Here is a 16,500-nt window from a genome sequence, read left to right as displayed (position 1 = left end):
CACTCAGCACCACCACAGCACCACTCTGCACCACCACAGCAACACTCTGCACCACCACAGCACCGCTCTGCACCACCACAGCACCACTCTGCACCACCACAGCACCACTCTGCACCACCACAGCACCACTCTGCACCACCACAGCACCACTCTGCACCACTCTGCACCACCACAGCACCACTCTGCACCACCACAGCACCACTCAGCACCACCACAGCATCACTCAGCGCAACCACAGCATCACTCAGTGCAACCACAGCATCACTCAGCGCAACCACAGCATCACTCAGCGCAACCACAGCATCACTCAGTGCAACCACAGCATCACTCAGCACAAACCCAGCATCACTCAGCGCAACCACAGCATCACTCAGCATCACCACAGCATCACTGGTTCAAATATGTTTTCTCAATGTTTCAAGCTTTATTACAAATGTCAAAAAAGATGTTAATATTTCACTTCTGTTCTTGGATTTTCGTCACAATAAAATACACTGAACATAATCTTCACTAAAGTTATTTACAAAAGTTTAAGCTATTGCCATTATAAATTACAATCCCTTTTATTTAAGTAATAATTATTTAAAAAAGTTAAAAGCCATTGTTATTTGTAATATCAATACATCTAAGTCACGTAAATACAAAACATGTTGCATTACAAATGCTATAGGTGTCACATTTGCGAAAGTTATAACTATTGGCATTGTAAATGACAAAGCTATTAATTTAGATATTTTAAAAAACAACACATAAATTAAAAAAAGTCATTTATAAGACCAATGGCTCAAACTTTCCTAATGCGAGACCTATTGCATTTCCAATGCTTGTTTGTCTAGATAACATTTCAGAATCTTTTTGACCACAGCGTATGCAGAGACCTTGCTTTGAGCTGTTGCAGGAAAAGTGTTTTTTATTTCTTCCCATTATATGTCCCACCTCTCTTGTGGTGTTCCCAAGAGTTCACATAGTCTCTTCATATTTCCAATACATATTTCCTTCCATGGTTTTCTACTATCTCCTAATCTCACATGATTTACCATTACTACAACCAAGACTTGAAATGTTGTGCTTTCACTGCTAATGCACTCAAATTCCACTGCGTTGACAAAGCTAAAACGAGGGAAATGCTTCTGGCATTCCCCTCTTTAAACAGTGCGTGTTGTATCAGTTTCAGCTGGACTGCCCCTTCAGGGTCGACATCAGACTGCATCTGGTTTATCCTCTCTTCTGATTGTGCAACCACAACCAACAAGCATTGGCATAGCCAATAGGTCTCGCTTTTGGGACCTTATAAGTATATAGTTATGCAGCACAATATCCTTGGTGCAACAACATCAACTGTTGCTTGGACAATAGATGTCAAATTTGTTCTTGAAAAAAATAGTCCTCGGTTCCACCATTTTTATTCAGCTGTTTGATATCCAATCATCAGTTTTGATGTCACCCTTCAAGAAAACACACACATTGCAACCCAGCCCTTGAGGGGGATGGAGCGTGTAGACCACCCATGGAGTTGGGGGCCATCTTACTACCCCCCACGAGGGCTTTAGGAAGCTTACGAGGTGGTCTGGAAGGTAAAGATTACCCTGGTTGGGGGCGGGGGAGGGGTATGGGTCTCTGGAGCCGAGCCAGGCCTTCATGCAGCCGGGCTCCGTGCCAGGGATCCCAAGCGTGTAACGTTCATGGAGGGCTTTGGGAGCTGACAAAAAACAACTGTATGAGAGGGTCTATAGGGGAAGCAGAATTAGAGACCTACAAAGTATCCTATCCCCCAATCTAACTATTGACAAAAACCCAAGGGATACTGGAGGTCTACTGTAGGCTCAATATTGTGTGCCAATTCCAGAAAAAGGTGCATGTGTGGTAAAGTGTCTGCATAGAAAGGAAATATGCCGTGTGAGAACAAGACAAAGATATTCCCATCAGCCTACCACTTGGCAGAAAGTCGTCATCTGGGAGTTTTTGTAAAAGAACTGGTATCTGCTAGGTCTCTCACCTATAGATATTGTGAGGAGCCCTAGGAACAGATCCTCCAGTGACAAAAAAGATATATATATGACATGGCTAGATGGGAAAAGTTGCAGTGAAGGAAGTGTGAAAGGAAATCAAAAAGTGAATTAAAATTACCTAGTGTGATGCCAAGGCAACATACTTTGTTAAAGGGGTCATCACAGAGGTAATATTAAAAGCAACAGTATGTGGATAGTATTGAACAAATATTACTATCAATCAGATGGATCTGGTCGACATGTTTCAGCCTGTAAAGGCATTCTTCAGGACCTATGATACAAAATACTACTGCAACAGATATTGGACAAGTTATAAAATCACTTGTCAGAAAAACCACAAACTATGTGGATGCCTACCGTATCTCACGTGGTAGGTCAATGTTTTCTCACCTGTATGAAAAATATAAACAACAGACACGAGACAAACATGCAAAGAAATGAGAAACAGCAATGTATACAATAAACATCAAATATATTGGCATTTAATCTCATTTTAGAACAGATATTGGATTGATGAAACTCACCCAAAGAATTTATGGGGAAAAGCCTCACCTCGCCTGGCACTCGCTCAGGTCAATAGAGGCCCCGCTCTGAGGAAATAGAAAAGGTAGCGAAATATCCATTTTTATAAAATTATTCCTTTTCAAATAACAGATCAGTGAATTGTTAATCCATATTCGTTATATATTTCCTTCAAACTAGGCAGACACACTAACACTTGTTTCAGAAACGCCACAGTCAATTTTCTGTAATATAGCATTGGTTGGCCTGCACATGGTGTGCGCACTCTGCACTCTAGTCTTGTTTGAATGTAAATAAAAAAAAATTATAAACAAAAATACTCATATTAAACGGTGGTTTCCGAGGAATACTTCTTTCTGATGATGACAAAAAAAGAAACTACGGCTCTTTAAGACCCAAGTGAGTCAGTTGCAATGAGGTGACACAGCCAGAGGGAGTGCCTTCTGTTCTCTGCTGCACAGTAATGTCCTTTCAATATTAATTATAATACATTTTGGAGCTTTGTGCATCAGTGCCTGTGGAAATATTAGACTACTGTGCTTTACAATCCATCTGAGGCAGTGTAAGAAGTAGTGGTGCTGGTACAATATTCGTAATGGGGTGCTGAAATCATGAATTTTAAATCAGGAAACGTGAACCAGGTATCGTCGCCCTAAAGTGCCACGAAGCTGGGAGCGCTGTTGCACTAACACACCTCACCTTTTTTTTACACCAATTAAATCATTATAGAAAAAAGCACAGTGGGACATGGGAGGTCTGATTTTCCAAGAAGCAAAAGGACAGGAGGAAGGGTGTAGAACTCACATGTAGTGCGTAAGGGGACAAAGAACCCCAAGCACTAGTGTACTTGTGGACTGATGTCATTGGTTTACATTTCAAGTTATTATTATTATTTGCATTTTTATATAGTGCGAAGTGGACCCAAAGGTATTGCAGCGTTTTACATGAGCATCAGTTACATTACACGAGGACACATTAAATTATTTAGTAGGTGGGAGACATTAAGTGATCTGCCCAGAATCACAAGATGTTGAGCAGACACGCTCCAAAGTCGGTAGCTCTGGCCCTTACGTCACACCCTCTTCCCTAAGTAAATATGCTTAGTTAATAATACCAACACCCCTTCCCATTTGAATATTGCTCCAGAACGCTGCTAGTCTTATCTAAGTAGGCGCTTGCAAGAAATTGTATTTGTATCTAGCGCTTACCATCACTGAGGAGGAGGCTTCGATGCACCCAGCCTTTGTTCCAGGGCCAGAATCCCCTCTGCTTGGTGCTCAGGAAAGGATGGTGTCCCTCATACAGCGCCACCCACCAGCCTCTTAAAATGCACGGATCCTGCAAGCCGCTGAACTCGCACTGTCACAGCCACACCCCGGGGTTATCTTCGTAGTTCTATGTCTATGCATGAGGTTATTAGCTGGCCGGCTGTCTCGAACAGCAATGACGTACAGAGGTTACAGGAAAAAAGAGCATATGAAGGAACTGATGACAACAAAGTACACAAAAGACACAAGCTCAGCCAGGCATACACACTAACATGCTCAGCAAGACAAGGGGTACACAGGTGCACTATCTCACGCTGTCACTAGAAGTCCGAACTGGAGGGACAGGGCTGCACTACCGCACACTGTCACTAGAGGTCCAGCTCAGAAGGAAGCATGTGGATGTACTGAATTGCAACATGTTTTTTAAGACTTTAGGAATTACTTCAGTGGGAAGATATGTATTGGAATGTTAAAGTCATAATAATATGATAATGCGGGTGTAATTAAATAAATAGAAATCATTTGCTTTTTAAGTAGATACATATACCTACATACACATTTCTTTGACCTCTGTCTACAAGAAAACAGGCACACAAAGTAGAGGTCTGGTGTGAAGGAGCTCATGTTGCCAGTGAATGCACGAAGACAGATAATGTCATTAATAATACAACGGGTTAGAAAGTGGAAGGGAGATAATGGAAATTGAAAGTGATGCGATATTGTGCCCCTGGGGGACCGCAGAGTGCGTTCTGCTAAAGAAGCACTCCAGTGGGTCTCTGCTTGTGCCCTAGGGACACTATAAAGAGCACGGGGAAAGCTTTCACGAGCGCAAGAAGCAGCGACAGTTGTGCACGTCGAGCGCGCTCTTGTGCGCGTTCTAGCAGATGATCGCCGGCAAGAAGCATTTCTCAGAGCCCTACTAAATGTCTCGCCCAGAGTAGCGCATGCGCTGGCTCAGGCAAGACCTAAAAAAGGATGGAATCTAGCTTACTAGGTTTCTTTCGTGTAGCTTACAGAGCAAAGTAAAAAGCATTTTCTGTTCCAGGAACAAATCAATTCTTATTACATTTAATTCAAAGTAGTGAAGCGATATTGTAATGTTCATTGCTTGACATATATAAAAGTTCTCCAGATTGAAACAAATATTGTTATTTTTCCTTATTTTCAGATTATGGCTGTTGCAGGACTGGATTCCACCAAAGTTCAAAAACATTCACCCAGTCGTTCAACGCGCTCCTGGGCCACCCCTCCAGCCACTCCAACCATCAGAGACCGAACCCCCTATTACACCCCGCTAATCCGAGTAGAAAAGGCAGAGTCACAGGAGCAGATGGATGGCAGCCTGTCCTCTCTGAACAGATGCTCTTGGTACTCCGACGAGACCGACATTTCATACCGAACATTTAAGCCCGCCAATTTAACTGTACCAATTAACTTTGCATACAAGCAGAGTGAGAAACAAAGAAGTGCTGACAGTTTGGTAGAAGCGGTAAGTAAACATGTTAATTTAAGTGTACCTGCACTTATAACCCATGCACGTGAGTCACTCTTCCCCCGAGATAATCCCCTCACAAAAAAATTGAGAAGATGCTCATTGAGTTTCTAAGGCCACAGCCTATTAGTCTTCAAACTTAAAATTCTTCCCTTCGGTGCAAAATGAACCATCATCATGCATATTAATCAAAAATAATACAGCAGTTAGGGTTAAGTCTTTTTTGCTCCACCCATTGCCTTGGGATGGGTGATGACTGCTTGTGGTATTTAGGGGCATATTTACAAGAAAATGGCAGAACTGCGCCAACCTCGGCAGCACCTTGCTCAGCCAGTTCCAAAACGCAGGGATGCGCTGAATTTACAATAATAAAGCGCACTCCAATGTTTGCGCTAGCGCTAAAGATAGCTACTTAGCGCCAATGCAGGCACCATTGCACCTTGCAGTCTGGCCCTGGCTACATGTGGCATGACCGGTGGCGGCTGGTGACATTTGAAAGTGGTGAGGCGTAAAGTTGTGAGGCGTAAAGTTGTGAATGTGTGTCACTAAAGGTCATCACAAGAAGACTCTGTAAATTTTTTATAATTAATGGCAGCCCCCGTGCCCAAATTCAAGTCAGGAAATTAGTGATGGTGGTGAAATTGGCAAGCTCGGTGTGCAGAATGTGCATATAGTGTTAGCCATGTTCCCTCCGAGCTGAGCACATGTCCAGGAAATGATCAAAGGAGCAGCACGTTAAACTTTGAGCAGGAAAAGGCATTTTTTCAGTGAGTTATGCACAGAACAGAAGGAAACAAAGGTAAGGTGGAAAGGCACCAAACTCGTTCAGAGCAGAGAAAGTAAAGCAAGCTTTTCGTTTCCTTTGCCACTGATTACAGTTTCAGTAAAGTTATGGCTTTCAGGATTCAAATTTTTGCAGTAGCTCCCGGATTTCTCAGCAGACACAATCAGTCCCACCTTCACCCACGGGGAACTCCTTGTGCGGGTGCCACTCTCTCTGGTGTTCAAGATTTGCATTTTTTCCACAGCCCGCATTACCCCTGAACATCTCAACATAAAAACAATTGTGTTCGCAGTGGTGAAAAATATTCGACCCTCCTTGTTTTCCCTTTAATTAGGAAGGGGAATAGAATGGGATGGGAAAAAGAGAGTGATGATGGTGTCAGCAGACTTGAGGGAGCATTGGTGTTGAGATGTAGGGGGAGAGTATTACTAAAGGTGTTGGCAAAGGGGTCTTTTTCCTTTCTGTTCCAAAAGCCTTGCTTTCATTTGGTCCCCAAACAAACTCACCTACTTCTTTCTAACACTGGGAGCTTAAGTCTAGTCTGTGCTTCAACACAAAGGCAACAGCATAGGTCCTGTATAACATTTAGTGCCAGAGTAAGTGGGCATGGTGAAGGACTTTTGAGTGGAGGGGACTCATCAGAGTAAGTGACTATCTCCTGCTGTCCTTCTTACATTTTAACTAGGAGTGGATCTCTTGTCATACTGTGATGACCCTTCCAGCTTGCCAAACCAGATATGCTGGAATTGCTTTAACCCCGGGGTTGTTTGTTTGGATGTGTATCATGTGTGGTTTTAATCCTGCTAAATCAATTACATATACTTTTTTAGAAGCTATATTACTTAAAGGGTTTTAACATTTTCACACATGGGCTTAATTAAGATGGGCTATAATCTGCTCTTGTAAAGTTCATTCCTCAGTGCCAGGTTCAGGTTTAGATTTTTGGTGACAGAAGTGCCAGTTACAAGGTCATAGAGGGAACCTAGCTTCAAAATCAGTAATTATTAATAGAATTTGCATGATTGCAGAATTGCATAGGTGCCCATTGAAACTCCTCCCACTATGCACATATCAAACAGCAACTAGAATTATGGTGAGAATGTGTCCTTAAGGTTGTTTTTGCAAATTTTGTGGGATGGAACTATGGGCTGGTTTTGGGCTAATACTGGTCCACGTTGGGCTGAATTTGGGTTTGAAGTTGGACAGCTTTGGGCTTGGGATGGATCCTCCCTCCCACTTCGCCTCATATGGAGGCCGCACGGCGGCCGCGCAGCGGGCGCGCCTAAGGCAAGCCCTTCTGTGCCCGTCCGCGCCTGGACCACACCCAGTGCCAGGACCCCTCGCCCTCGCTGATGCCAACCCACCCGACGGACTTACGACGCCGCCACCCTCCATGCACTCAACGCCGGCCGCAACCCCGCCTGCTACAAAGCAACCCCGAAACGCACCCACGGACCCTTCACCTGCCAAGCCTGCAAAATCACCTGCCTCCGCACCTGCACCGCACCCAAGCCAAGCACCAGCAACAACCACCTCAAGTGCATCCTGCTCAACACCCGCTCCATCCACAGGCATGCCGTCGAACTCTGGAACCTCCTCGACACAACATCACCAGACGTCGCCTTCCTCACGGAAACCTGGACGAACGCTTCCTCGGCCCCCGACATTGCCATAGCCATCCCGGAGGGCTACAAGATCACTCGGAGGGACCGCATCAACCAAACCGGAGGAGGCATCGCCATCGTCCACAGAAACACCATCCGAATCACGACCAACTCCGACGACACCCTCACCGCCGCTGAGCACCTTTACTTCCAGATACACACCAATCCCAAGACAACCCTCAGAGGCACTCTCATCTACAGACCCCTGGACCACGCACACAATTCAGCTAAGCATTCGCAGACTTCGTCAGCCCGCACGCCCTAACCTCCTCAGACTACATCCTCCTTGGAGACCTCAACTACCACCTGGAGAACAACAATGACAGCAACACCGCCACTCTGCTGGACAACCTCGCCAACCTCGGACTCAAGCAGCTGGTGAACACCCCACCCACTACGCCGGCCACAAGCTTGACCCCGTCTTCTCCTCCAGTAAGCACATCTCCTTCAGCCACTCCACCGCACTACACTGGACAGATCACAGCTGAGTCCACTTCAACTTCAGGAGGACCACGACCCAACACCACCCACAACAGGTTCCCCGCAGAAGCTGGAGCAAGATCACCGCCGACCAGCTCACCACCTCCCTCAGCCAGAACCCCCCCGCCAACACAACGGACCCCAGCGAAGCAGCCCGCAACCTCACACAGTGGCTCACCAACTGCACCGACGACCTCGCACCACTGAAGAACCCTCCCAGCAGACCCGGCAGCAAGAAAGCATCGTAGTTCACCAACGACCTCAAAAACTCCAAGAAAAACTGCTGCACCCTTGAGAAGGCCTGGCGCCATGACCAGACAATAGAAAACATGGCAGCCCTCAAGAACGCCACCCGCAAACACCACCAGCTGATCCAAACCACCAAAAGGACATCATTCAGAGAACGACTGGACAACAACACCCACAACAGAAAAGAACTCTTCAGCATCGTAAAAGAGCTCTCCAACCCCAGCGCCTGCAACAACGACATAACACCCTCGCAAGACCTCTACGACTCACTTGCCTCATTCTTTCACCGCAAGATCTCCGACATACACAACAGCCTCGGCGCACAGACCACACACCCAACCACCGAACCAACGCCCCCCACCACCACCCTCTGCACCTGGACCTTGGTCAGCACCAAAGACACCACACGCACGATGAACACCATCCACTCCGGCTCCCCAACCGACCCCTGCCCACACCACATCTTTAACAAAGCCGACTCCATCATCGCACCCCAATTCCGGGACATCATTAACAGCTCCTTCGCATCCGCCACCTTCCCGGAGAGATGGAAACATGCTGAGCTGAGCGCCCTCCTGAAGAAACCCACCGCGGACCCCACGGACCTCAAGAACTTCTGCCCCATCTCGCTCCTTCCTTTTCCTGCCAAGGTCATCGAGAAGACCGTCAACAAACAACTCTCCGCCTTCCTCAAGACAAACGGATCCCTCGACCCCTCGCAGTCCGGTGTCCGAGCAAACCACAGCACCGAGACCGCACTCATCGCAGCTAACGACGACATCAGGTCCCTGCTCGACAACAGGGAAACAGCTGCCCTCATCCTCCTGGACCTCTCAGCAGCCTTCGACACCATATGCCACCACACCCTGATAAAGCGCCTCAGCAACACCGGTATCCAAGGATCAGCCCTGGAATGGATCATCTCTTTCCTCGCCGGAAGAACCCAGAGAGTCCGACTCCCCCCGTTCCGCTCCATGGCCACCGAAGTCACCTGCGGCGTTCCGCAAGGTTCCTCGCTCAGCCCCACCCTCTTCAACGTCTACATGAGCCCCCTCACAGCCATCTCACGCCAACACAACCTCAACATCATCTCCTACGCTGACGACACCCAGCTGATCATCTCCCTCACCAACGACCCCGCCACAGCGAGAACCAGCCTCCAAGACGGAATGAAAGACGTCGCGGAATGGATGAAGCTCAGCCGTCTGAAACTGAACTCAGACAAGACGGAAGTCCTCATCCTGGGACCATCCCCCTCCGCCTGGGACAACTCCTGCGTTACAAAAGGGGGTGGTGATGGACGGAGCATCTGAATCAATTAAACACACACACACAGTCAAAAGATCTGGGTTTAATCCATCACCGTTCTTTAGCCCACTCTGCCACTCCAGTTCAGACATGGCTATATGCAAATCAGTCTGACCCTGTGCCTCATCGGAACAGTCCAGCCCCGGGCTGGTTGCATAGGGCATATATTGGAACATTAGAACGTGTCCAGCAGATCACTTCAATTATTACATTATTCCCGCCAAATCTCACTAAATGCCGGACTTTTATCTTGTACCAATGAAAATACTTTTAACTATGAATCCTGTTGGAGAAACATGTCTGCCCTTCCCTTCAGCCCTCGTGGCGAGCCAGGCTAAAGACTCTTGTATAGTAAAGGTGATTTAAAGAGGAAACCATGACCTTGCTGTTCAGCATGCTAACTAATGACATGCTTCCTCATGAGAGAAAAGAGCCCATCTGAGGACACATGGACTGTCTGCTGCAAAGACCATGAGCCCTGCCAAAAAGGATTTATGAATTCTAACAGAAGGGGAATCAACCATTTGTTTATTTAGTCATGGCCTCTTGGTTGCAGTGCTATGCAGAACTACACATATTTTACACCAAAATGAATAAGCATAAAGAAAGAGTTGCCCTCGACGAAGACGCAATCCCATAAGGTTTGCTTCGTTATTGGAAACACATCACTAGCAGGAACTTCCACTGGAATTAAATTCATACAGCCGAACGCGTTCTGGGCAAAGCTTGATCACAGGCAATGCACAGTGAGGCAGCAGGATTGTAGACACCTACATATCTTTTGAAAAGAGTACCGCCCCCGTGGGCCTCCACCTGAATACGCTACTGCATCCATGCTGTTAAAGGTAGTCCCACACAATGCAATATACCCCCAGTGGGTCTGCCATCTCTATGCAACATATTCAAGTAAGTTCAATAACCCTCCAGTGGGCTAAAACAATATTCCTTTTCTGACTGTGCTGGAAATTGCCCCAAAGCCGATTGCTCCGATAGTGCATTGCGAAGAAGATTACAAATGCCTGAAAATAAAAGTATCCCAAATGTCATTATTCCATGAATTTCTCAAAACGAAGGAATGAGGATTGATTTAATGCATTCAACTTGGAGGGTGGTTATGATCACATCTGTTTACGCTTTTGTATTGAAGAGACCTGTATTGTGACCTTATCCCATTTTCATTTTAAGAAGCACTGATATAGACTATCCAGAGCACTGCAAGTTCATGACATTTCTCATATCTTTCCTCCCACACAAGGGGCCTTTCCCAATGGTCCATGGTCAGATGTGCACAAAAGGGGGCAGAGCATGAATCCATGATAATGCCCTGAATCTGCAAATAAAACATTCAATTAAAAATGCAACAATTATTATGGTGTCTTTAGTAGCATTTAAGCATGTTCGAAGGAAGAGGCGGGCAAGTATTTAAGTGCTACAATTCCTACTGATAGCTAAATGCGTTTATACGGGACAAATACACCCAATGTAAGAAAAAAAATGCAGTCATATTAAAATGTTTCATTAAGTAGATAAGAGTATGTGGGTTCCTGGTGCTCGATCAAATGAATGCATGTACCTTAGAAAGAAAGTGGAAAGTCGGAAACAAAGGGCATTTATTGAGCAACAATTCACTCTCTTTCCTTTTGATGAGACCATTCATTATCAGCCTTCAAGCTATTCAAATAGTTTTTAAGGTGAGGTTCAGGTTCAGTTTTAAGTAACTTAAATAGGATAGGATATGATGATGTGCCAAAGTCAGCGAGATTGAAGCAGCTTGATGACAGTGTTAATCGAATAATCACTTATATTACAGAAAACGTTAGAAAAAGACCAATACAGGAAATAGGGAGAAAGGACAGACAGCATGTCCAGAGTTGAAATGAGTGACTCACTGCGCCTTTACTGCTCTCTTTTAAGGAAAAAGGGTAATAAATTAAAGGAGGGGATATTCCAGTGATCTATAAGCATATATCACATAAAGGTCTTGGGTACATTCACGAAGTGCATGAAGCAGTTTAAGATCACAAAAGGCAGGAATCTGGGAAACGAAGAATGCCTTTGGAAAATAAAGACACAAAGACGTTTTGTCTCTTTAAAACCTCTAAACAAATGTGAAAAAAATGTAATACCCAATCAGCTTTGCTGTTACATTCTCCCATTGTCTGTGTCTTATATTTATACAACTTTCTACCCAGATTGAGCATCCTTCTTGCCAAATGTTGTAGGTGAGCTTCATCGTATGCAGATGATCTCGCTTTCATCTTTTTATTGCCATTCCCATACCCTTCAACAACTGGAGGCCCATTATCCAATCTGGACCTGATAGGGTCTAGTGTGAAAAGCTGTTTGGAAGCAAACAATTTCATGACAGAAAACACTGTTCATCAGCGTAGTCCATGTGCTGGCAAACAAGGATCCTCCAATGGTATCAGAACCGACACAAGGAGCAGAACGCTTCTTGTAAACATCTTAGTAGAATGTCGTCGTCATTAACACCTGTCAAGCTGCTACTTGGTCATCTTCTCAGACTTTCATCTACCGCCCCTTCGGAAGCAAGGCAGAGTCAGAGTTTTACTGGACAACCTTTCAGAATTCTATGTTCACTAGTTAACAAGGATTAGCTGCCTCCTATGTAATGCTAAGAAGTGGTTCATGATAAGAGGAACTTGTGGGAAGGAATATCCATTAGAAGAAATATTTACTTACCTTTAGTAGCGTTCTTTCCGATGGATGTGTGATCTTACATCAGATTCCTCTTTGTAAATTATGTCAACTTCTTACACCACGCACTTTAAACACGCAGCACTGTTTTAACCCCTCTTCTTGTTCACACACTTTCAATTCACTAAAACTAACGTTTACTCCACCTTTCTTCATGGAGCGCACCCGGAATTTGAGAAATATTTTTGAATGGATGGTAAAATATGGATTTTTCAGCAATTTTTGTATACTGGATGGCTGTCGTTTCTCAATACTGTTTGTATTTATATTGTTATGTTTTTATTAACTAAACTCTAAAATTAAGATTGACATTGATTCCTCATTGCCCTTTCACTGCACCTCTGTCAAGGGACTGTTGTTTTTTTTCTAAAGTTTACCGCTCAAATGAACATGACCTGAGTCTACATTGAGCACCGGTCTTTCAGCACCAAACTACCAGTGGCCCTTCCGCAAGGTTGGTAAATGCGACCATGTTAACTGAAGCCAAAGCTGTACTGGAAACATTAAACCAGCTACAGGGACAAGAAGGCATACACCTGCCCTTGTGACTATTTGAAAGCCAACATAATTTTGTCACTGTGTTATGTGACACATCTACCAACATAATAATAATCATAGTAACACAAATATTAGCAATAACATTAATACATTTCTTTTATATAGTGCGTCGTACAGCAATTCTGCTTTTTCTAAGCACTGTAATTAACGAATGTCACTATTACCTAAATAGATGTCACTCAATGTAAGTGTCCTGAATGGGCTACGGCTACAATCATACATCCTTATCTGCGTGGACCAGCCTTTCTCCACACAGGTCCCCACAGGCACCACCATACACTTTGCCTCTTAACTGGCTGGAACCTCTCACCGCACCTTTAACCTACAGGCAGTTTCCTTTTCTGTTCAGTGACATCACATGCATCTCAGACGCCCATTTCTAATCCATTGTGCTTGCATGTTTAGGTTCATATCAAATCGTTGCTGTCACTATATAGAACACCCATTGGATGGGGGGGGGGGGGTCTCACAGCTGTGTTATTGGAAACACTCTACCCGAGGCCAGGACATGCGGTAGTCACAGCATTAACAGACACTTTACATGTAGAAATGCATGACCAGCAGATACCATTGCAGGACAACACAATTCTTCCGCCGCCATACCCATAAGAACTTTATCCTTCTACTGACGCTATTCTTGAAAGTGTGATAGACGTGCATCATATGGCAACCAATAATAGAGTTGTCGTACACCCACAGGGTGAGAGAGAGTATTATTGGACTACAATATTTGCCTATGTTTACTAAAAAGCTTGCTTATTTTTATAAAAATACAGTTTGTGGTTTTATCCAGCACATTGCCAGATCTCACTAAGATGCTGGGAGAGAGAAGTGCAGATGGGAGTACATAAATCAAAAGCATGCTGTAAATATGTTTCTTTATAACCTCGGTTATAGAAAAGAATTCTAGATTGACACTGTTACATCTACGTCCTTTCTTTAACTCAAAAGGCCAATGTGCATTACTGAACTAAAAGGAGTGTACATGTCCCTGAGTCGCACTGTAATTCAATGTCACGATGAGCATGCTTAAATTGTAAGGTGGTGACTATGTTGTTGACTGTGTAACCTACATTTTAGAAATGGGGATCTCTAGTTGGCAGCGGCTGGCGCCAAGGACCAAATATGGATCCTTCTTCCTAAATCAGAGTAAGGGGGCTACACCCTTTGATAACCCCTGCTCAACCCTGTGGTAATGTAGCACGAGCAGACAGGCCTATCTCAGAGGCAGTGTGTGAAGCATTTATGACCATACACAATAACGCAGGAAGGACGCTACAAACAGACACCACAAGTAGATATAGCAAAATAGTTATCTTCATATAGACTGAACACAAAGCTTAAAAGCGCTCAAAAAAAAAGCATATGGAACAAACTTAGGGGCATATTATCAAGGGGGTTTATGTCCGCTTTTTTGGCTTTAAAAGCCAAGAAAGCGGAGATAAAATGATCTCCCTATTACCAAGCTGTCGCTAACACCAGTTAGTGACAGCTAACAGGAGATAGCGACCATCTTGGGCCCCGCTTTGCATGTCAGTGATATTTATCACTAATGACATGCAAAGTGGGCGTGCCAAGATGTTAGCGACTGGAAACAGTCCATAACATCGCTATCTCCTATTACCAACTTTTGGAGATATTCGCGCTAAGCGCGAATATCTCCAAAAGCTAACACCTGCCCTGAGCAGTTCTTAGCCATGTTATCCAATGGGAGGTGGATAACATGGCTAAGAGCATTTGCTCGATAATGCATGAATATCGCTGACTTTTCAGCGATATTCATGCATTGCGGCCGTTTTTTATCGCATTTGCGATAAACTTTGCTAATAGCAAGGTTTATCTGCGATAAAAATCGCCGATGTGCGGCGATAATTTTTGTCTCTAAACAAGTTAGAGACAAAAATTATCGCTAGTTGTTGGTAATATGCCCCAATGTTCGAGACTGAGGTTCACACGACCCAGTGATGCACAATGTACCTGAGATTTAAAGGGGCACGGCACGCAGCCTCACAAGGAAGCCGCGGTGATGACAGGTAGACTCGCAGCGGCCACAGTTCCCGGCTGTAGCTGTAATCCCGGGACGAGGCTTAAAAGTGGGCACCCAGCGGCACACGCAGGTGATAACAAGATCATCGAAGTGGTGACTAGTGCGGGCACACAGCGGCACAGCTCCTCAGCGGCACTGGCCCACAATAGCGATTGTGAGGATTCTCGTAGGATGGCAAATGCAGGCACTCAGCGGCACAGCTCCTCCGCTGCAGCGGCCCACAATAGCGATAGCGATGATTCTCGTAGGACGGCAAATGCGGGCCCTCAACGATAACAGCTCCTCAGCTGCGGCGGCCCACAAATAGCGATAGCGATGACTTTGGTAACACAGGCAAATGCGGGCTCTCAGCGGCAACAGCTCCTCAGCTGCGGCAGCCCACAATAGCGATAGCGATGATTTTCGTACTATGGCAAATGCGGGCACTCAGCAGCAAGAGCTCCTCAGCTGCGGCTGCCCACAATAGCGATAACGATGACTTTGGTAACACAGGCAAATGTGGGCTCTCAGCGGAAACAGCTCCTTAGCTGCAGTGGCCCACACTAGCGATGAAAGCTTCAAAGTCCTTTCCCTCTAGTTGCACAGACAGGGGTTCGTCTTAACATCCAGAAGTAACACACTGTGGAGGGGTATTAGCACAGATCTTTATACCCCAAAAGTCTTTGTCCTCAAAAAGTCACAAATCACTGAACCCAGCCAGAACCAGTTTGATGTCGTCTTGGAGCACTTTGTTTACAAGGCGGCATCCTGCCTTTCAGGGAGAGGGGGTCTGCTATCAGATGCACAGTGGGAGGTGGAGTCATCATTCACCTTGCCAGGCACAGCCCTGCTCAGATCAAAGGATCACTCCTCCCCATACTCCAACTGCAGATCTCTCTATTCAATCCAGGTCGGGCTCAGCCTGCCCTGTCCCTCCAAAACCAGACAGCCAATACACATAACAGCAGAGCACACTAGAAGGCTTAGGCAAGAAAATACCCACTTTCTAAAAGTGGTACTTTCAACCACAGAATATAGATATAATCTTCACTACCAGTTGCACTTTAATATTCTGAGCTCAGGCATACTAAATTTGGCTTTCCTATCAGGTTCCTTGGGTCAATTAGGATTATAGAATGTAATAAAGTCAATTTACAATAGGGAGCATTTGCGCTGTGGCACTGAATGGCAGTGGCACAGCGCCCAGAGCACCTAACACCAACAACCACAGAGAAGACAAAAGGGAGACCCACGCCAATGGTGCCAGGTCTAACGCTAAAGAATACCGTTTATATCTCAACTTTAACATAATGCTCAATCCTGTGCAAATAAATTCTAAGTTGATATCCCTTTGCCCCATTTCCCTACTCTGCCAAAGTTGGGAGCAATTCAGTTTTAACCTAGACTTTGTAGTGAGGAGGC

General features: G+C 45.2%; 1 protein-coding gene across 2 annotated transcripts in view; it reads left to right on the top strand.

Moving 5' to 3' along the window:
* The window catches only part of CACNA1D (calcium voltage-gated channel subunit alpha1 D), a 1,282,477-nt gene that overhangs the window by 1,254,262 nt on the left and 11,715 nt on the right, over positions 1-16,500 (top strand). For both annotated transcript variants that reach the window (XM_086939145.1, XM_086939146.1), the window contains one exon: positions 4,968-5,288. In XM_086939145.1, coding sequence (XP_086795271.1) covers positions 4,968-5,288 — 321 coding nt within the window. The remainder of the gene's footprint in view (positions 1-4,967; positions 5,289-16,500) is intronic.

Source organism: Lissotriton vulgaris, chromosome 9 (assembly GCF_964263255.1).
Source record: "Lissotriton vulgaris chromosome 9, aLisVul1.2, whole genome shotgun sequence".
In the NCBI taxonomy this organism is placed as follows: Eukaryota; Metazoa; Chordata; class Amphibia; order Caudata; family Salamandridae; genus Lissotriton; species Lissotriton vulgaris.
The sequence above is the reverse complement of the archived record's forward strand: the minus strand, read 5'-3'. Positions and strand labels throughout refer to the sequence as shown.